This window comes from Urocampus carinirostris, chromosome 12 (genome assembly GCF_059441175.1).
Source record: "Urocampus carinirostris isolate Australia breed hairy pipefish chromosome 12, RoL_Ucar_1.0, whole genome shotgun sequence".
In the NCBI taxonomy this organism is placed as follows: Eukaryota; Metazoa; Chordata; class Actinopteri; order Syngnathiformes; family Syngnathidae; genus Urocampus; species Urocampus carinirostris.
This window is the reverse complement of record NC_142360.1, coordinates 12,298,685-12,320,199: the sequence shown is the minus strand read 5'-3', so window position 1 is coordinate 12,320,199 and position 21,515 is coordinate 12,298,685. Positions and strand designations below refer to the sequence as shown.

The 21,515-nt window shown below is 40.7% G+C and overlaps 1 protein-coding gene across 1 annotated transcript in view; it reads right to left on the bottom strand.

The window, feature by feature from the left end:
- szt2 (SZT2 subunit of KICSTOR complex) overlaps nucleotides 1–21,515 on the bottom strand; it is a 79,388-nt gene that overhangs the window by 47,918 nt on the left and 9,955 nt on the right. The window contains exons 14-48 of the mRNA XM_088350409.1: nucleotides 20,743–20,857; nucleotides 19,810–20,018; nucleotides 19,499–19,738; nucleotides 17,509–17,587; nucleotides 16,361–16,449; nucleotides 16,117–16,285; nucleotides 15,889–16,006; nucleotides 15,522–15,635; nucleotides 13,708–13,911; nucleotides 13,547–13,641; nucleotides 12,263–12,401; nucleotides 11,901–12,191; nucleotides 11,572–11,782; nucleotides 10,549–10,676; nucleotides 9,981–10,248; nucleotides 9,605–9,761; nucleotides 9,439–9,531; nucleotides 8,111–8,189; nucleotides 7,709–8,017; nucleotides 7,262–7,397; nucleotides 7,069–7,185; nucleotides 6,742–6,811; nucleotides 6,457–6,642; nucleotides 5,955–6,146; nucleotides 5,518–5,707; nucleotides 4,718–4,792; nucleotides 4,491–4,629; nucleotides 4,274–4,412; nucleotides 3,961–4,081; nucleotides 3,729–3,881; nucleotides 2,330–2,432; nucleotides 2,120–2,234; nucleotides 1,796–1,883; nucleotides 1,601–1,719; nucleotides 1,193–1,357 (exon numbers count right to left, since the gene is read on the bottom strand). Coding sequence (XP_088206535.1) covers nucleotides 1,193–1,357; nucleotides 1,601–1,719; nucleotides 1,796–1,883; nucleotides 2,120–2,234; nucleotides 2,330–2,432; nucleotides 3,729–3,881; nucleotides 3,961–4,081; nucleotides 4,274–4,412; nucleotides 4,491–4,629; nucleotides 4,718–4,792; nucleotides 5,518–5,707; nucleotides 5,955–6,146; nucleotides 6,457–6,642; nucleotides 6,742–6,811; nucleotides 7,069–7,185; nucleotides 7,262–7,397; nucleotides 7,709–8,017; nucleotides 8,111–8,189; nucleotides 9,439–9,531; nucleotides 9,605–9,761; nucleotides 9,981–10,248; nucleotides 10,549–10,676; nucleotides 11,572–11,782; nucleotides 11,901–12,191; nucleotides 12,263–12,401; nucleotides 13,547–13,641; nucleotides 13,708–13,911; nucleotides 15,522–15,635; nucleotides 15,889–16,006; nucleotides 16,117–16,285; nucleotides 16,361–16,449; nucleotides 17,509–17,587; nucleotides 19,499–19,738; nucleotides 19,810–20,018; nucleotides 20,743–20,857 — 5,215 coding nt within the window. The remainder of the gene's footprint in view (nucleotides 1–1,192; nucleotides 1,358–1,600; nucleotides 1,720–1,795; nucleotides 1,884–2,119; nucleotides 2,235–2,329; nucleotides 2,433–3,728; nucleotides 3,882–3,960; nucleotides 4,082–4,273; nucleotides 4,413–4,490; nucleotides 4,630–4,717; nucleotides 4,793–5,517; nucleotides 5,708–5,954; nucleotides 6,147–6,456; nucleotides 6,643–6,741; nucleotides 6,812–7,068; nucleotides 7,186–7,261; nucleotides 7,398–7,708; nucleotides 8,018–8,110; nucleotides 8,190–9,438; nucleotides 9,532–9,604; nucleotides 9,762–9,980; nucleotides 10,249–10,548; nucleotides 10,677–11,571; nucleotides 11,783–11,900; nucleotides 12,192–12,262; nucleotides 12,402–13,546; nucleotides 13,642–13,707; nucleotides 13,912–15,521; nucleotides 15,636–15,888; nucleotides 16,007–16,116; nucleotides 16,286–16,360; nucleotides 16,450–17,508; nucleotides 17,588–19,498; nucleotides 19,739–19,809; nucleotides 20,019–20,742; nucleotides 20,858–21,515) is intronic.

The following is a 21,515-nucleotide window of genomic DNA, read 5'->3' as shown; positions in this document are numbered from 1 at the left end:
TCACGATGTGGTTTGTGGCGGACCTAGGGACGCAGTCGTGTGTCATCAGGGTGAACAGCAAGGGGCTCAGGACACAGCCTTGGGGGGAGCCCGTGCTGAGGTTAATGACATCGGAGATGTTCTGACCAATCCGCACTGACTGGGGTCTGTCAGTGAGGAAGTCCAGCAGCCAGTTCCGCAGGGGGGTGTTGAAACCCAGGAGTCTCATTTTGTCTACCAGGTGTTGTGGGATGATGGTGTTGAATGCTGAACTGAAGTCCAGGAACAGCATCCGCACATGGGTGTTCTTCTCCTCAAGGTGTGTCAGGCTCAGGTGAAGCGCAGGGGAGATGGCATCCCGGGTGGAGCGGTTTGTCCGGTAGGCAAACTGAAAGGGGTCGAGTGAGGAGGGGAGACTGGAGGTGATGTGCTCTTTAACCAGTCTCTCAAAGCACTTCATTATGATGGGAGTCAGTGCAACGGGCCGGTAATCGTTGAATGATAAGATCTGGGGTTTCTTTGGCACTGGGATGATGGTGGCAATCTTAAAGCATGATGGTACTGTGGCTTGGTCTAGCGAGGTGTTGAAAATGTCTGTTAGTACACAAGCCAGCTGATCGGCGCACTCCCTAAGGACCCGCCCTGGAATGTTGTCCGGGCCTGGAGCCTTCCGTGTGTTGACCCTTCTCAGGGTCTTCCTCACATCAGTTGAGTCCAGGTGGAGCGCTCTTTCGTCCTGATTTGGAACCGCTTTCGCTGCAGGGGTGCCATTTTGTGCCTCGAACCTCCCAAAGAAGTTGTTGAGGTCATTCAGAAAGTCCATGCTAGTGTCCTGCACAGGGGCGGTGGTTGGCTTGTATCTGGTGATGGCCTGAATGCCTTTCCACATATCCCTGGTGTTGGTTGTGGTGAGGAAACGGTCCTGGATTTTTTGACTGTGCGATCGCTTTGCTAGTCTGATAGCACGGTTCAGGTTAGCCCTCGCTGATCTCAGCGCCTCCCAAGACGGCAGTGGCTCTACGTCCTGAGCCACTGCCGCCCCCATACAACCTAGGACAATAAATGCTTCAAACGAAACACTGTGCAGGTGTATTGTGAGAAGCATCTTCCCTCATGAGACCCCAGAATTGAAGTCCTATTTGAGATTTAAGAACACAAAACTGTACTTGGCTCCAAACTTGATTATATTAAAACAATGACATGACAGACTTACCTTGAAGTGGTGCGCCGTGTTGCTGTCTGTGTACTTTGGCACATGCAGGAATATGAGCAGGTTCTGACGGAGGTAGTGAGATACAGCCGAAAGCCAAGGCAGACAGAAAGCAGGTAGGCCAAACGTCATGACCTCGCTGGAGGAAGAGCCTGACGGCTGGATAAACTGAACACAGTAAGTGAAGCAAAATAAGCTTTTTTTTCACACACACAGCTGGCAAAATGTATCAGCAGAACTGTCTTTTATTTTCTAGTGCTAAAAACAGTTATTGGACTTCAACTATTTCTTAAAGTAGGGTGGGGAAAGTGAATGCGTCTAGAGTTAAGCATTATATTTGTAAATGCCACACAGATAAACGGCAACATATTGTTTAACTTTGTGTAAGGGCATTTAAAAACAAGAAGTGACCTCCACGTCAGCAGGGGTTAGCTTGCAGTTCCTGACGAGCATGACAGTGATAATGTCAAGCGTGGTCTCATCCAGACGTTTACGCAGCACCTTCACAAGCTCATCTTTGATCTCAGGACCTTTGAAGCACGGACTATTATCAGCAGAATTTCTTTCACTTTACTGCACTCCCAAACATCACACCTAATATTGTACCTGCATTCCCTACGCCATGGACCAGTAACAGGATGTGCTTGTCCACCTGGCCCACTGGACGTGAACCCTCTAGAGATGATCTGGAACCCTGAAACGTCAGTTTGCATTTTTATCAGTTTTGGGGAATGTGAGTAGGTACATGTAAAAGTAAATAATGGTTTTAATGGACTGTAGAACCTCAATATGAAACCATGACACATTATACATTAGGAATATCTGGGAATGGTTTACATGGGAACCATTGCATATTTTTTCCCGATTAAGTTTCCTCATCTACGAATAGGAACCATTATTGCCCTTTATTTATATATTTGTTAAACATACCATTAGGTCTTCAGAAAAAAGCGGCTCCTGGCTTCTAGCCAGGCTGAGAGAACGAGGGGTATGGAGCCCGCCATCTAAATCTGAGTATTTGCCTGCATGAGATGTCTCGTAAAGTCTGCATGGAGCAGAGCAGCAAGTGAAATATAAGTTTTATGAAGGGCAACAGGTAAGTAATACATATACTAGGGGATTAAAAAAGGGATCACCAACCTGAGGTAAAAGACCGATTTTGTGGTACGCTCCTGGTAGACAAACATGTTCTTCCTGTTCACTACGCAGAAGGAGTTTAGCACGGAGCGTAAGGCCTGGATAGCTGGAGTAACAAAGATACACAAAAATAAATAAAGACACTAGTTTATGGGTGGCGAACACGTGGCTCTAGAGCCGAATGCAACTCTTGGCCAATAAGAATGCGGCTCTTTGCCTCATCATATTTTCTATATCTTTACCTTGTTTCATGTTTAGTTTTTTTTTGTGTGTGTATTGAGGGTGGACACTTTCCTTGAAATCAACACAAGAACAATACTGTATTGTAAGGAGAGGAGTGTGTTATAGGAAATAATGTTTTCAATTGCATGTGTTCGGATGTGTCTGTCTGTCATGGCAGGTCAGTGCTTGGTGTGGCTCTTTGACTTTCACAGTTAAAAATTTTGGCTATTTGTGTCAAACTTGTTCGCCACCCCAGCACCAATGCAAAGCAGTGTCTTAGTAATGAATTTTATTGATACTTGTTTGGACCATGTTTTTGGCTGGTCAAGTCATACTCGACATGTCTATCAGGCTTCTTTTTTTTTGATGAATAAAAGTGTATTTTCGCCGTTGACATTTCTACACACAAAATCTAAAATCCTTCAATGACTTTGTATTTGAATGGACCCTCAAAAACAAGAAAAAATCTGCTGCTTCCAAACAAAATCAAAAAGGTAAGGATCACAGATCGGCAGCACTAAAATTATTTTGAAAAAATAAAAAAAAGTTGGAAAATCAAATATGTGTGTCTAGATATATGAAAATGGTAAAAAAATGGTATATGGTCTGCATTTATATAGCGCTTTTCAAGTCAATGAAGACCTCCCAAAGCGCTTCAAACTTACCCAGTCACACACACACTCACACACACCAAAAGGAAGTCAGCCATGCAAGGCGCCTACCTGCTTATTGGGGGCATTAGGGATTCAGTGTCTTTCCCAAGGACACTTCGACACATAACACGGAGGAGCCGGGAATCGAACCTGCAACCTCCTGATCCCAAGATGAGCGATCTACCTCCTGAGGTAATGCCGCCTATATGTCTTATATGTCCTATATGTCTTTATAGATTTTTAGTGTAGTTCTATATATAGGACATGCCTACAAAATGTAAAGTTTTTAGCCGCTTCTAAGCTCCTATGCTGAATTGTCAAATCAGTTGAGATGTGTTTATTGATATTCATCACCCAGGTTATCTTTGGTTTAGTGTTTTATTCATTATAGTAAAGATTAGCTTACCGAATCGGGTAATTTAGTAGCAATTGGACAAAATCACAATGAAAAAACACCTTTTAACAAAAATGTATCACATCCTGGATACATTTTGCAGTCCTCACCATGACAGATAAAACATGCCTACCTCTGGACACACCCATGTTGGGTCCCATTTTGAGTCTCGGGTGTATGTGGATGATGGTGCTCCAAACAACATCACAGGCAAAGTGTCCTGGGATGAAGTGCATTGTAGCAGCCAGGTAATCTCTAGCTTGGTAGCTCTCTTCAGCGTGGTAATCTACATTTCACGCACACATAGCGAGATTCACTATACACAAATCCAACTTCAAGTCACAGAGATGGCAGGACCAACTGACCTTCTGATGTGTTGCATCTCTGTCTGTACGCGGATTCAGTTTTCCAAATGTCTTCCTCACTTTCCGCCACGAGTAAGGAGTTGCATACATGGCTGTCATGTAGGTCCTGCAGCAGCATGTGCTAAAACAGACAAACAACCCAGAAATGTTAGCCGGTTTAAGGTGCGTGACAATGCATAATATAAAATTAGCAATTAAAAGACCTATGATCATATACATTTTTAAGTATATTTAATTATATCGATCGCAAAAGATGTTGTGTTGGTGTGGGTGGATGTAGAAATAATATTAATAGAAGTGATGGTGCTGTCACCTGGTTGACTCTGCGACAAAGCTCTCCAATCTTCCTCACAATCATTTGGTGCAGTTTTAAATATTCCGGCAACTCTGGCTTATCCTCTCTGCTCTCCAGATGATCCTTGATGTTCTTCTCCCCTTCCTCACTCCCATTCCTGCACACATTTAGATAAATATATGATTTTCAAGCTTAGGATATAGAAATATTGAAGGTTAACGAAGACCAGTCAAACCTGCAATGCGAGTAGACCTTAACTCTGTCCTGGTCTATCTTAGCAATGAGCCAGAAATCAGGCATCAGAGGGGTTTGATTTTCCTGCTCATCCAGGATGGGACTTTCGCACTCTGAGTCGCTACTACCGCCATCATATCCTTTGGAAAAGACAGAACATGCAATTGCACAGTGTGGATAATAATGTGACCAAATGAGGGCCTTTTTTAGAGTGGTCTTTAAACTCACCCTGCATGTCTGAATCCAGACTTCCTTGACTTGAGATGACGCTCTGCACTCTACTTGGCCTTAGTTTGCCGAAGCCTGCAAAAGAAAACAGCGTGGTACCAAGCTCTACCGAAAAAAAAATACTGTAGAAGGTTGGACGTAATCTTTGCTGAGAATCTTTACTGCAACTTGCCTAGGTTCATACAATTTTGCTCATTTTGTGTTACTGTGCGAGCTTAACTGTTTGAATCTGATTGAATCAAGGGCTACTTATGTTGAGTTTGCATGCTATGCTTATACATGTTGTCCAAGTCATTATAAAAATTATCTAACTTCTTCCCACATTTGCAAAACACGCTTCTTAGGTTAACTGAACACTGAAGAAATTCTCCATTCATGGATACAAAAGCTATATCTATTCAAAATCAAGGTTTTTGTGATTTGAAAAAACAAGCGCAAGACAAAAGTGTTCCAAATAATATGAACAAGAAACACAATTTTTAATCGGCACAACTTAAATTATTTTTTTAAAAGGTGATAACAACAAACTCACAAGAATGCAATCCCCCTTCTGAGTATTTAACTGTTAGATATATGAGTGAGCACAAGCTTAGTATGACCTACAAATATAGTCAAGCTACTATTGCAGTAATGCTCGAAAAACAACCAACCATGCTAAAAATGATTTGGTTGTTGTTATGTCACAAAAACTCATGTCAAGTTTATTGACAAATCTTCCTTTAATTGTAATGTAACTCGATGTGCTTTAGAAAAGAGAAAACATACATAGTAGAACCAAAATGTGCTGATACTGGACTTACTCTGAGATGCAGATTGAACCGACTCAGCCAGGCTGACACTGGATGGGGTCTTGGGGGGCGAGGTGAGATCGTTCAGCAGCTGGAGGCTAACGGAACTCTGCTCATTGCTGCCATTAGTCTTCAAGTGTGTGTCTGGCTCGCACAACACTGCTGTCGACTCGCCGTCTGTGTCAGCAGAAACGCTAGCGGCCTGCCGAAAAAAAGGTAAACACGATTAGTACTTTTGAATGAACTTATTATATATATTTTATTATTTTCTTCACTATTCTCTATATACAGCATTTTCTGTCTGAGATGGACATATAATGTGGTGCTCAGTATCAAACTCATCATTTTTACTGCAAATATTTTCAAAGGTGTAAAATATATCAAAAACAAATTACTGGACTTTTTTCTAACCAGATTTTTAAAAGTTTTCAAAGGTTTTACTTTCTTACCACATCTTCTGTCTCTGCATCGCTTTCCAAGAGTGACTCTTCCTTAGGTGGCATGCTGTAGGAATTGGTGCTCTCTGATAGCCTATTGACAGCTTGAATCCTTTGAAGGTGCATTCTGCTCAGAGACACGTAATAGAAGCTGTCCTGCTCGCTGTTGAGCACATAGCCCGAGAGTGCCATTCGACAGAACTCCTAAAGGAGGCACAATCCAGAATACTGTTTAGCAGTTTGGGTTTTGGATGTATACGTGTCTTAAATAGGAATTCATATAGGTTTCTCAAAAATTCTTCAGTATCTGCAAGGTGCTACTATCTATAATCATATTTGCGTTATTGTGTTTTTTTGGTCCTTGTATATACCTACTATATAGCACGATTACAACTTATTTATGACTACTATTGCTGACGTTTTTTTTAAAGTAAATGAAGATTCTCACCCTATACAGATTTTGCCCAACTTGTGTGAAAGTCATATTGGAGGGTGTCTAACTACAGTTACTTGCCTCCTTGAACTTTTCCAGGGACTGTTCAGGTCTGAAAACAAATTGCAGCGGCACGTCTTCGCTGCGGCAGTGTATCCTCCCAGCTGAGTGAGCCACATGTTGCGCAACCTTTAGGAGCGTCGCCGGGCCAATGGTATGCGAGCGGCGCAGTGTTGACACAATCTCATCCTCCAGCAGCCATCGGATCTGACGGATTGGGAATGGAGCAGGAAGTTCTTACTTACATTTGTAACTTTCATTCGACAGCCTCCCAGGCAAAAATGATCATCACTGCATACTTCTTACCTCATCCATGGTGGCCAGGATGGCAAGCTTATGTGGGAGTGGCAATTTGGACAAAGGTTCACCACAAACCCTGAAAGTGAACAATTCAAATTCAAATCAAACTGCCCTTATTTTGAGGTTTTCATTTTAAAGGTATAGCCACATCTAATTTTGAAATTAAAACAGTACAAATACTTCCATAGACAAACTATAATATGGTCACCGATGATTTATCATAAATTGTATTCATTAAATTAATTCTGTCCGACGAGGATCATTCGAAGCACATGCTGTGGCTGCTTCAAAAGTGCTTTCCAAATAAATCACTGAAAAAATGTTTACACTAACATGTCCATGTCAGCTCTTTTTAAGCCCTCCAACACGCCAGACAGCTCATCATCCGACCTATACGATGACGGCTGACCCGGAGAACGGTTCAGAGACACGCTGCTTTCAGATGTGTACCTAGACCAACAAGTACATTGCACAACGCAATCATTAAATATAATGCCACATTTGATAGTAACAAAAAACACCTAACCTATTGTGATGAAAGTCACCCATGACTTCAATCTCCAAAGGAAGAGTGAGGACAAAGATATCCAATGTGACCGAGAGGTCGTTTAGGTCAACCGACTGCAAGGCTTCAGCGTCCTCCAGGCAGGAAATGACCTGACCTGTTGGTACAATATTCCCAAAAATTATACTGTTGAATTGCAGACTTGGATCTGCTTATGTGGAAAGCACAGTAGCCAATACATATGTCTAATTTAAATAATGGTGCATCATTAAGATCTACTGGAGGTTTTGTAACATTAAAGTTGTGTCAGAGCATAAATTCACTTTCAAGCAGGATTAAAAAAAACTCTGACCCCTCTAATCATTGTTCAAGACCCTAATTGATGAGCACATTCATAGTAAATCATTGCATAACTCAAACAATAAGAGTGTTTTATTGCAACCTGAGGGCAATTTATAATTTACCCACCAAGGCAAGTGGGCAGGGTGTGAATGGGTATAGATCCATGACAACTCTTGGCACTGACAGAGCAGGTGACATGTAGAAAGAGTGGAGGCATAACCATCTGTGGCCCCTCAGCTTCTAGCAGAGAGTCTCCATCTTCCAGGATACTGAAAGAGTCTTGGTCCTGGTCTTGGTTGACCGTATTGGAGTCTGAGTGCGAACAATCCTCGCCACCGCTATGGTTCTTGATGCTGCTGCCGCTGGCCTGCTCCTCGTATTCCACAACCAAGTCATTGTCGCTCTCTGTGGTGGTGCAGCCGCTGGACGTCATTTCTAAAAATATATTGTGTCAGTATCCCCTATTGCATATACCCTCCAATGTAGAAGAATAAATGGTATATGAAAAGATGTGGGCATATCACTTGCCGTCTTCAGTGGCTTGCTCGGCCTCAGACACAATATCTTCAGTTTGTTTCATCTCTATATCACCATCCTCTGAGTCATCCTGCAGGAGCCAAACATGGCAGCACGAGTTCACATACACTGAAATTGCACAAAGTACCGTAAATTCCGGACTATAAGCCGCTACTTTTCCCCCAAACTTTGAACCCTGCAGCTTATTCAGTGATGCGGCCAATTTATGTATTTTTCTAACGGCCGCCAGCAGCGCTCAAGTACAAAAGGTAAGATTTAGACCGGTGGAATATATGCGCCGAGGAAGACTGCAACCTCTTGGCTTGACTACCAGCGAGAAATCTTTCACGAAAACTGGCCGCATGCGAAAGGCAACTTTTTCGTAAGTCTGCCAGTGGATCCCGACAGCGAGGGGCAGCATCAAAAAATCACCAACGGGTTCCGAAAAGCCGGTCTGCTGCGTGACGGGGAGGAGGGCATAGAATCAGGAGTGGATGAAAGTTCCAGCGACAGTGACAGCGCAAGTCCGGCTGCAGGAGCGTAGGACGACATCTATATGACAAAGTTTCTTTCCGACACTGAGGAAGACGACTTTGATGGCTTCAGTTCTAAGGAGGAAGATGAGGACGGTTTACCGTGATTTTTACAAGTACGGTATGTTTTTTTAACAGACCCGTTTACTGTGTTGCGAGCGTGTTGCTAGCGTGTTGCTACCATTAACTGCCCTGTCAGGCACCGTTTGGGATTAAAGTTTTATTATTATTATTAAAGCTTTGAAAACTCTCTCGGAGTACCGTCTTCCTTTGTAAATATGTGTAACCATGTATAATATGTATTTGCAACGGTATATTTTTGTAACGTACTTATTTGTATTTATTTTGGACACTTATTCTGATATGTTTTGCACAGGCCAATTAAAAAGAAGGGGCGTAACAAACGCGGGGTGACAGGAAGTGGGGACCGGTAAAGGTGAGTGTTTGTGGACACGGCGGACAATCGTGGATATATATTTTTCCCTCCCTTACTTTTGGAAATATACACTTTTTTCCTTGGATTACTTTCAACAGGACCCGGACTCTGCAGGTCTGCATCAAACCTTAAGTACCGGTATCATTTTCTGTTCATTTGGCCGGCTGTGATTTTTGGACTGTGTACTTTAATGAAGGACATACAGTTTCAATCGCAGGACTTAAAGCCGGGTCTGGGTTAATTTTCGCTCTATAGTACGGAATTTACGGTAACTAACATACACATAACATTGTGTACCTAGTGCATGTCTACATTTGTTGTAATATTTTTTATTTTTAAGACATTGAGAAAATAAAAATGGACTTCCTTACCTCCTTCTTAGAACATGGTGGGCAGTAAAAGAAGTAGTGTGGATTGGAAGGCACAGGTTTGAAATACTGTAAAACGATCCCCAAGAACTTTTCCTGCGAAAGTTGGGGTATTAGGTGTCGTCACAGCAGAAGGATGGAATGCATGAATTCCACTGCACTATTTCACCTGAATAATTTTGTGCACGTCCGGACACATGTCACAGGTAGGATGCGTCTGGAGCAACTCCAGGGGGAACGCCGGCATTTTACTGGTGACATCATGGATGAGGTTGGGTTGGGTAGGACCTTGGGATTCTGCTTCACTGGCATCTTGTGACTCAAAACTAATTCAGACACAGAACATTACAGTTGGCGTCGAAAATATCCTTAAATGCTCTACTGGTTTAACGCACTTCAATCATCAAGAGCTTTGGATTTTCTTTTCAACCCAGTGAAACATACATTTGCTGATTATAAAGAGGTCGGTAAATAATAAGTGTGAAAGGTGGTTGAAGTAAATATTGGAGTAAGGCTGTTACATAGATAAAACTGTGTTTTTCTACCTGGACAAGGAGGCTGCAGCTGATTTTCCGTCTGCTCCATCCTCCTCAGCATCTCCGACGATAAACGTGGCTGAATTCCTAGGGGCTTTGGGATGCTGAGTCAAAGTCAGAGCCTTGCCATTTTCCTGGAACACCCGGATGTGTCCACACAACGTTTTAAGGAAGGTTGTGATGTCAATCTCCTGCAGGGACTCCTCGCAGTAGTCCATGGCCATTAGAATGTCCTGGGAACTGATGCTGAAGGATTGCTGAAGGCTTCGGTAAACCCCTAAACCCAAACAATAGGCATACCCTTCTTTGATACCTTTTCAGGCAGAGGTTCAACAACAATAGGCAATAGCTCAGGCCAACTATGTCCCCAGTTTGTCCCCTCATTCTGGATTTATATTACTATTTTGATATTGATTTTATGGTACAAGCAAATTCACAAGCAGAACTGGACCCCTTATCTAAAGCACAGTTAACTTTTACAGAGAATAAAAACTCTATAATTAAATATATCTACTTTCTCTAGTTTTGTCACCTAATCAAGCTGTGATGGAACAATGTGAATAGTTAAGTGGCACACCTTTGGCAAAGCTCTGCTGGTAATGTTCCTGAAGCAAGCTGTAATAGTGGGCCAGTTCCTTGTGCTTGTGAGGATGAACCAAAAGATCGGTCCAAGGTGAGGGGCTGCTGCGCTCCTGAGAGAGTGATCTGTTGGAACACAATGCCATAGAAAAAAATGGGATGAATATCAGGAGATACTGAACAATGGAACAAAAGACTTGCTTAATAGGAATCAATTAGTCTTGGTGAGTCAGGGACAACAAGTCCCAAGTAAAATATAAAAGAATGTCTCTTGAATTTCGGACAAGGTAAAGCCATTCCATTTGAAAGTCCAGATGAAGATGTTAATATGCTTGTCGTTATGTTAGAAATGCATTGAGGCCAATTTGTCAGTATTGACCAACTAGATCTAGCTGTGTGTGGCCACAAGCTAGAAGAGTAAAATTGCCCCGAAAATGGATAAAAACATCATCTGTGGTGCATATATACTATTCTAGCATTAGTAGTCCAGCCGTACCAAATTATATGACAGGTACCTCTACTTCCTCTTTCTGTTATGAAAAGATGCAGCGTGCAAAGTGGAAAAAGCATTGAGACAAAAACAAGCAGCTAGTCTCACCTGGACTTCATCTGCTGATACATCGGCCAAGACTGAGCCTCTTGAGGTCTACTCAGTTTTCAAGACAACCACAAACACACAATCAACAATTACTCCGGTGGTCTTTCATTGCCACCGCAGGTAACTTGGAATGTTTATCTAGTATCCTATTCTCCAGATGATGCATAAATGAGTTGGGGTTCTAATTCCAGCCAGGATAATAAGTCAAAGTAGTTTTGTTGATGTCTGACTGCAGAGTGGGGTTACATAATGTATAACAACTCTCAACTCACAACTTTGTCCTATACGTAAGCATAATGCTGAATTGCCATACGTTTTTGCCAAGCCAACGTACTGGAGGTTATGTGTGGTGCCAAAGAGATATTGTCACAGGAAGGTGGTATAAGAGTGGCTGAATGGAAGGCATCAATTGCCCACACCTACCTGAAGAATATGTCTCTGGGTTGACGGTTGGTGGTGGGGTGTACCAACTGCTCCTTGAGCAGCTCCAAGCAGCAGTTGTACACATAGACAGGACACTTGAGTTGCATCCCCTTGCTCTCCTGGGAAAGCTGGCGCCCAATGATACCACCATTGATGCGACCAGGCGCAGCACAATGCTGGGGCTCAGAGAAGTGAACTTTTTCACCTGAATCTACAACACACGTGCAGTAGAAATATGTAACATTCATGCTGATTTCTTTAACCGGGAAAAGTGTGGGTATTTGAATGTGTGACAAAGAAATTCTCACGTGCATCTGTCATAAACTGACCTGAGCTAGGGGTTCCGGGCTGGCTTTCAAAAAGCCTACCATTTAAGCCATCTGTGGGCAGTGCGTCAGATGTCCCACTAATATCATCAATAGCATCGAGACAACCGCCATTCAAGCTCCTTCTCAACTCAAAGGGCTGGCTCAGGCCAGCCTCGAACCGCCGTCCACCAGCAGATTCCGATGGCGAGTCGGCCTGGGATTTGTTGCCAGGAGTCAGTGTGTCATCCTCCTGTGTGCTTATATGACTCAAAGGATGCGTCTCAAGCCCCGAGGTCATCAACAATAGGACATCTATACAAAAAGTGTAGAAGTGTTTGTACGTTGAAGTCATTTGTCAGTAAACAGGTATAGAAATGTGGCACCTTCGTAGGTGGCTGGCAGGAAGGTGAGCAGGATCTGCTGAGAACTGACGTGCTTAGCGTAGCACCTCCACTGGGGCACACTGCAGCTCTGCCCTGCCAGGGAATGCTCATCATATGCAAGATCAGCATTGGCCAAACTCTGATAGTCAAACACACAATAAAAATCTTAGAACCCCTAAATAACTTTCATATATGCCTTTGTTTTTGTCCTAAAAACACACTTCTGGTCGATAGCATATGAATAACCTATATTTTACGCTGACAATATTATTATTTGTTATTGCAACATCCATTGCGGCCTGGTCATCCTGGAAGGGGGATTGCCTCATGTGCGGTCCCTTCTCAAGGTTTCTTCATTTTCCTCATGTTGAGGTTTTTGAGTTTTTTCCCTTGCCCTCATGTAGGTTTTAGATCAGGGGAAGATGTAATAATAGTGGTTTGCAATAATCTGTGGTCTGTGCAGTCCTTTGAGACTCTTTGTGATTAAGGGCTATACAAATAAACATCACTTGACTTAAATAGTTGCACTTATTTCAATATGCATTATCTACATTTGATGAATGTTTATATTATTTACAAAATAAGTGCAAATAATTTTGTCAAAAGCTTACATTTAGCAATATTTAACGTTTATTTTTTGGAGGAGTGATAATATATGTTTTATTAGATGGAATGTCACATAATGAAAAAGAAAATGCCCATTTTCATTTTCATTGAGAGACAAGGACAAACAAATTGTAGAGAGGGAACAAAATTATACATGTACAAAATGGAAAATACAACTACAAAAAAAAATCCATCACCCAAAGAAAGCAAAGCCAAAGTGAGCATAACATGATCCAAGTTGCCATAAAAATTAAAGTACAAATTTTCTTTTTGGCCCATGGAACTGGTTATGAGATGAAATTGTCTGGAATTGTTTTGTAAGGGGAATATTAGGACAAATTGGCACTAGCCGTTTTTTTAAATTGACTATATCGTCTCCGGGTGGAAGGCATCAAACATTTAGATAAAACAAATGTTATAACAGGGAACCTCCTTCTTGCCTGGAATAATAAAATGTGTTGCTGGGCCTTTTCTTCAATATTTTGAACACTATTTGTAGGATACCCTATTCTTTTATTTAATAATATTGTAATTTTAATGTAATTTTAATTGCATTGTTGTTACATTCTATTGTTTTTTGCTTTAACATTTTCTAAGACATTTTACAATTTTTTTTAAATCAGGTATTTTTGTATTGTTCTGTACCACGCTGATTATAAATATACTGTGCAGCATTACCTGTAAAGTGCTGGTAGATTCAGTCATTCCTTTACTACTGCCAGTCAAGTGAAATGCTGACGTGACATCCTGTCTCTCCAAAGGCCTTGTAAAGTCTTCTGTTGAAAATAGAGTATAATATAATTCAACTGGTGAGATTTGCCAGGAAGGTAAAGACTCACCCTTGACGACGGGCAGCGTGAAAGGGGCACAGTTGCCACTGCGCTCACGTTCCAGGACACTACATACAAATGCAGTGTGGTCACCAGCAGCTAAGGGAATCTCGCGGTCACTCAGCTCCTGCTCTAGGCTGCTGTGAAAGAGGGCCAGGAGCAGCTCGTTTGGTAGGCAAGGGCCGCTGTGGAGGAGCTCCTCTGGTTCTACCTCTGAACGTGCAAAAAAGGTGTCATTTTCCCAGAAAATAATTTCGCAAAAACCTCTTTAGATTATTCCTGGAAAAACATTTTTTACAATCTGAACAGAAGCAGGTAGTGAGGGAAGGAAATTTGGCAAAATGTTTTCTGCCAAAAGCAAAACTTAAATACTACATCACATAAACCTGATACTGCTGTAATTGTAGAGGACATTGGGAACTTAAAGATGAAGTGCGTTGTTTGAGGTACCCTTAAAAAGTTGAAAGTAGAATATTTTCTCTACAAGGTATGTGTTAACAATGCCCTCCTGAGTTCAAAGAGCCCTTATAAAACTTTTCCCACCACACTTGTCTGCTATTATGTTATTTTTGGCTAAGCGGTTCGGGGCAGAACACATTAGGTAGGAGGAATGGGGGGCTCGGGGATGGGTTGAGTGTAACTTCATGCTTGTCTGTGTTTTTTTTTTTGTTTCTCTTTGTGACTGAGGCATACAAATGATGAGAGTAATAAAAGTCCTGGTTTCAGTAAAGTCCAAACGCCAACCCAAACACTAAGAAGGATGAAAAGCAAGAGTTTATTCGTGCGTGGCAAGCACAACATAGGAAACTTGAGAGAGGCTGCCATAATGACACGAGGCACGTGATGACGGCTGCAAGTTAAAAAAAGTTTCAAATTCCGTACAGCTTGTTAAAATCAGTTAAAAAGTAGCATTGGGGAAATACCTCTATATTTATCACAAATAGTATTCATTAGCAGTGTCTCATGACAAAAAGTTACTGGACACCAGGGCAGACAACTCTGAAAGTTTGCCTGCCCAGCCATATAAGTTGCCTGCCCCAATTTTCACAACTTGAAACACAATAAGACGACTAATCGCAAAAAAAACATTGTTGCAAAGTATTAAGGATTGATGATCAGAATATATAACAGAAAAACACTTTAAAATCAAGTTTATTATAAATCTACTAATAACATTCATTGCATGTATATGACATCGCTGTTTTCCATCTGCGATCAGTATGTACCTGTATTTACTTATCTTCATTCATGCAATGTTTGTTACGTCGTCTGCTACAAGCCACGTGAACTCCTCTTTCCACAATGCTTTTAATGTACGTTTATGTTTTGTAGCGTCATAAATTTTGTTAGCTTCTTTCAAATCTTTCTTCTGGGGCTGAGGTTTTGGCTCGATTCCTAACCACTTATTGATTTTTCTTGTGTTCTCTGTGCGTCTACTTTGGAAATTGATATGCAAATGCAGACCTAATAATGCTCGGGAAAGTCCGGAAGCACGGAGTTATTCAATGCAGGCTTCTCATTGGCTGTAGAGTATGCAACTTGCCAAACGAACCGAAATTCCGAAACCGAATGAAGATTTCCAAATCGGAATAAAGCAAACGTTTTATTTGAAAAAAATAATAATAATAATAATAATAAATAAATTAAAACGAAGGGTTTTTTTTTCTTTCTTGAAAAAGTTGTCGGCCATCCGGGCAGAGACGTTGTGTAAGTTGTACGCCCGACGTAAAAGATGCACGCTCCGGGTCTCCGTGCAGACGTTATTTCAGACACTGTCATTAAATACCTCTACCGAATACCTCGATTAGGAGGGAAATTCATACCCGTGCTAAATGTCAGGAAGAAAAGTTCCACCTGCTGGCATTTTGGAAGAAGCTGGATGAGATCAAACTGGAAAGGAACCATTTGAATGCTTTCTTCTGAGACAGAAGGACTGCCTAAAACCAGAAGATAAATAGACATACCCATCCATATAAGCAAGGTTAACGTTGAGTCAAAAAAGAAATAGAAAATGTTTGGTACAATATTTGTGATAGATACATGATTGTATCATTAGAGCCCACATTGTTTACATATTTGTAGTTTCATTTTCAACACCTGCTCACTTATTATAAAAATAAAATACTTATCAAACTGCTTCTACTGTTGAAAATGTAAGCAGATAAAATAAAACGTCAATAGCTTTGTCACCTGTGGTATATTTGAGTCCAGCTGGCATAGAGCAGACATGGTCCTTGTTCTGACACAGCTGACTCAGGTACTCAAATGTCATCATAGTGGACATGCAAGCTAAATCTCTGGGGTAAATCTGTGCGACGGGTGGGAAAAAAACCAAAAAGGAAAAACATTATATAAGGTGGGGAGTCGGGTGCTGAAAAATCTTGCGAACAAATTAATAACAGTCACAAAGTGACCCACAGCTTGAGGCACTTCCTGGTAACTGAGGCCCAGCATGTGGTGATGACGCTCTGAGCAGTCAGAAACTGTGCCACACTGAGGCTCCACCCAGCACTCCGTCACCAGGTTGAGCTCCATGTCTATATCTACCGCCTCAACTTCTGTATCATTGTCGTCATCCGTGGAAAAACTGCAATATTAGGAACCAATTTGATTACAAATGGTGGATAACCGTAGGAAAATAATACATTGAAAAAGCCACTACCTGTCCTTAGTGGAGGTCGCGTGAGGCGGGAAGAGGATGTATTGGACGATGCATGAATGACTTTCTTGTTCTGAGTCTGTGGACACGCCCTAGCACAGACACAAATATACATTTGTGCTAGTCATTCAATGTCAGCGGGTTATTGTCATATTAGTTCTGTTTTGGGGAGAAATTTTGCTGTATTTCAGCAAGCGGGCTCAGTGCAGTCCAGAGTGTTGTGGAACAACGTGGTACAGACGCTCCCCTACTTAGAAACATTCGAGTTACAACAACGGGAGATACGAACATTTTTTCGGGATGACGAAAGATATTTCGATTCTGTATTGTGTAACTTTTTCAAGTACAGGACATTACTATAGTGCTTCTTTCCGCCGCTACCAGCGTGTGGCTCTGTGCGAGGTCCCTCAGCATCCACCCGGAAGTAAAAAAAAATCTTCTTCCTCTTCCTAATTCGTGTGTAGACATTCTATACTGTAAGTCCAGCGCGCAAAGAACTTTAAAATTTGGATTGTTTAATATTTCGTGCATCCATTCATTATGGTTGGTGTAAAGTGTAAAGAAGAGGTGAGCCGTTTCTTTCAAATGAAAGTGGAATACGAAAGCTTGATGCGGTTGAGAAAACGGTTTGATCGCTTTTTTTAGTCCACGTTTTACCACGGAGGAGTAAGTCGCCTAACTCTTCCAAAAGTAAGTTAAACTTAATTTTATTTATCTGTATAGTCAAGTCAAGTCATGTTTATTTGTATATCCCTTGATCACAAGGAGTCTCAAAGGGCTTCACAGACCACAAAATGTCAACCCCTACTGTGTAGCTTTGTTTTTAAGTACTATGCTTTATCATTCAGCCTGCTATGTAACGTTATAGAGCACATTATTTTATAAAATGTTTATTTTTCAGTTTCAAAACAATACAGGTTACTTATACAAGCCTTCAACATACTTATATAAACCTTAAACATACATTCCATACAAAATATAGCACTGAAGCAACTTACAAACAAATTCAACTTACGAACAGTCGTTCGTAAGGAGGGCAGTGTCTATGCTATGCTATAGGTGCACACATTTATGATTAACCCTTTTTAAAAAAAAGCCGCACTATAACGTGTTTATTCCTTTATGTGCAAGATGTAGGTGAAGTCATTTACCTTCATTGGTAGCTCAATGACCATGTTGACGATGCCGTCTCCGCTGGCAGCAAAATTAAAACCCTCCGACAGGCGGATCCTTTAAGACAAACAACATTTAGGGTCAGCACCGTGAGTGGACATAAACATTTAATCTCCTAAACTGTCTTTCCCTACACATATGGTCAATGCCAGAGACTAATCGGAAAGAACGGAAATTCCCTGAAAGGGACAGCTCGTATCAAAGTTGAGTTTGGGCTGTCTGGCTTTTATCCATTTAAAAATGATTCAGTAACATTATGGACAAAGTTACGTTTGAAGCTATAAATTAAAATAGGACAACGACCAAACAAGAAAGAACGGAAGGAATAAAATAAAATAAAGGCAAAAAGCGAAAGGAAGGAATAGTATAAAGAGAGTAAAAGGAAGTAAAATGTTAGAAGAATCAAGAGAATACAAGGAAAATTAGAAACAGGAAGGAAAAAGCAGGAAAACCATAAGAAAAAGAGGGAAATTGCTAGAAAAAGAAAAAAAAGAAACAAAAGAAAAAAAGAAAAGAAAACAGCAGGTCCTCTTACAATATAACCTCTCCACAGATGCCTACCATGTCATTGGGTTGGCATATAAGTTCCCGTCGACCCTTTCCTGTACTCGGGTTGCATGTGAGCAGAGCATCTCTGCTATGAAATGTGTGAAAACTAGGCTAAGAGGCTCACTGTCTCGGGAACGTTTGGAGGCCTTCACGGAAAAGGAAATTTTCATGTCCATAGACAGTGATATTATCATCAACAAGGTTGCAGACACCAGTGCTTTGCTTAGGAGGATTTTAATGTTCTAAGTAGCCTACTTAAAATGTGTGTCGTGAAGTTACTTCATTAGAGTTATAAGAATTTTGTGTAAAGCCTATTAATCTGTTAGGAAGGCAAATACAATTTTGATTTCAAATTAATGATACTGTACATAGGTAAATATATTTTCATCTATATCAGAATCTTTATACAATTTTCTTTTGTATTGATGCTAAAGCATTTTCTGTTAACTTATCAACATATAACTGATTTTCTTCCTTAAACAAATGAATATCCTGGGGGTTTGAAAAAAATTATATTCTTTGAGGTTTAAATATAACAGAAAGTACAAGATTAAGGCAAATTAAAGTATTTTAAAAAGTATTAATTTTTAAGATTTATAATTCCAAATCTGAATGAGAAATTCAAAAGCATGCAGATTATGTGAACAATTTCCCAAATGTTCAAGATGGGCACCGCCTAAGACATGGCATACGTCAAGTCGGTAAACATGCTGAAGCATATCTTGGGTAACTGACTCCATTCAATAACCATTATTTTATATAAAAATGATCTGCTAGTGGGTTAACACAGGGGAATACATATATCTATTATAATAACTAACTAGAAATATTCGCAGGATATTACGTTTTTTGAAACACCCTGTATTTTGAAATCATTTCTCCTTCATTTCAATTGACATCATAATGCTCCTTCTTGAGGGAATTTTTTGATCACCAAAGGGAAACTTAAGGAAGACTGTACATTGAAGAAGTGTGAGCATTTTAATACAACAGTAATGATTATAATTCTAAACATTTACAGTGCCTTGCAAAGGTACTGGCCCACAATGAACTTTTTGTCATATTGCCACAATTCAGGCTTCAAACTGAAAATACTTTCTATGAATTCAACAACATTTGAGACACAAATGTGAAGTGAAACCAAATTATTTCAACATTTTAGATTATATTTACTATGAAAAATAAATGAAAATGAGGTGTTGCAAAAAGATTGCCCCCCTGTTCTCTCAGCTCAGCCAACTGACTCCAGAAGTTCCCTGATGACTTCTGAATGAGCCAATGTCGACCTAATTGACTAACAATGACAAACAAAGTGCGCCTGTGAGTCAATTAGTCAAAGCTTGAATGCACCTGCTCTGTGATGGGCTCAAAGGTCTGTGAAAAAAGACACTAGAAAACAGACAGGATAAAGACACTCACTCAGACAGCATTGAAAGGATGTGCGCAACGGCATGCATGGCCACAGCTGGACCTTGGCTGCTCTGTACCGCCCACACCCAGCGCCGGTGTAGAAAGTATCGCGACAGCGAGGCCAGTGTGGACGAGGCAGCTCGGTTGCCTGCCACATTGAGGGGCCCCGCAACCCCTGAGGGCTGAGAGGATGAGTTCTCCATACTAAAGATGAACGGAGTCCTGAAGTCCAAAGGAAGCTTCTCATATCTGGCAGAAAGCTCCAGAATAGTCACCAGAAAAAAACAAGAATAACAATCTTGAACAAGACCAGAACTGACCTGATGAGGAGTTTCTCAAGTGGCTTGTTGAGCACCACCACACAAGGCCTGTCCGAGAGTGCGTGTTTGGGGTTAGACAAGGCAGGAGACTTGGATGGTGAGGGTTGTCCTGCTGCTGCCTTCCTTTTGGTCTTGGGTGTAGCCTCCTTGCTTTGAATGCGGTGTGGGAAGCGCAGTTTAAGGATCTGTTCACGGAGGTCTTCCACAATCTGACAGGCAAAGGGAGATTGAATACATACACATAAAGGAAGGAGGGAATGTCCAATTATTTTTGTGAAAATATAAGACAGACTAAAGAGAAAATGAGTCACTAAATGGAAAAAGAGAAGAAAAAAAATACCTACAAATGTTAATCCATCTAATGATGTCATTACTGAAGGTCAAACACATTTGTCATTTATAAACAAATTATGTTAAAAAAGTATTTATATATATATATATATATATATATATATATATATATATACACATAATTTATACATATTCTCAATATTTTATGTGATTTTTGTTCATTTCAAATTGTGTATGCAAATTTTGTGCGGGATTTTTTTTAAAAACTTTTTTTTTTTTACCAATCTCGTTTTGCCCGCATTCTGGCTGTAATCCGGATCGTCTCGGTCACTGGTAAGACAATAATGTCATCGTAGATTTCTCATATTGTTGCGATATTCTACATAGGCAGTCTTGTTGTGAGTAAATAGGTGCAGCAATGTTTTTGCAAGGTTTATTATCACTTAATAAGGGGAATTGCAATCATTAATAAGGGGGAGCAATTGCCATAGGGTGAAAGGTATAATAATTTGAATGTTGTACCTTAAAATTCAATGTCAATGTGTCATAAACAAAATCCTTGAGTATTTTAAAGAAGTATTTACTCAAATTTACCGGCGTTAAAAAAGTAAATGAAGAAAATACCTCAATATGTCCTGCTACCTTGTTTCGAATGTGTGCTGGTGTTCCGATGGGGAAGCCCAGTCGCAGAACCATGCAGGGGGTCTTGGAGATGAGTCGAACGAGATAGAATGAGGATGGGGGTTGCTCCGGGGAACTGAGGACACACAATGTAGAGCTTGCAAAAAACTTCACCCATTTCATGTCAACTTACTTGCGTTTGAAGCGGAAATATGATTTAAAATGATTTCAGAGATGGAGAGCGCTTTACACCGAGAAAAACGGCAACCATATGATTATTGTGCTGTATATGAGACAGATCAGGAGGCTTTTCCTGCTACTGGTAACTGTTGATACCAATCTGTTTCACGTGGATTAGCAATTTCTTACCCAAACAAAAACACCCTGGAGGGATGGTCACTGCCAGCTGTACTTGCACAAGTCTCAAAATGGAAAGTTGTACCCTGACAACGGGCATGCAGTAAAGAGATCCGTGAACCGCAAACAGTGATGTTAAATTTAAAATACTACAGAGAGGATTACATAATGTGGAATTTTAGACAAACATCTCCAGTCGCTCAGCCTTTCAGTGCATCTTAAACCTAAAACGAACATCTATGTTGCAGAGCTATAATTCTTTAAAGAACGTATCGAAGATAACCAGTGAAAAAATCTTTAGAAAACTAATTTATTCATAATTGTATTTTTTATTGTTATCACTAAATATTCTCTGGGCAACAACAAATAATTGATTGATTAATCTGTCAAATATTTTGGGGGATGGATCAAATATATTATAAGATGATTTTGATGCA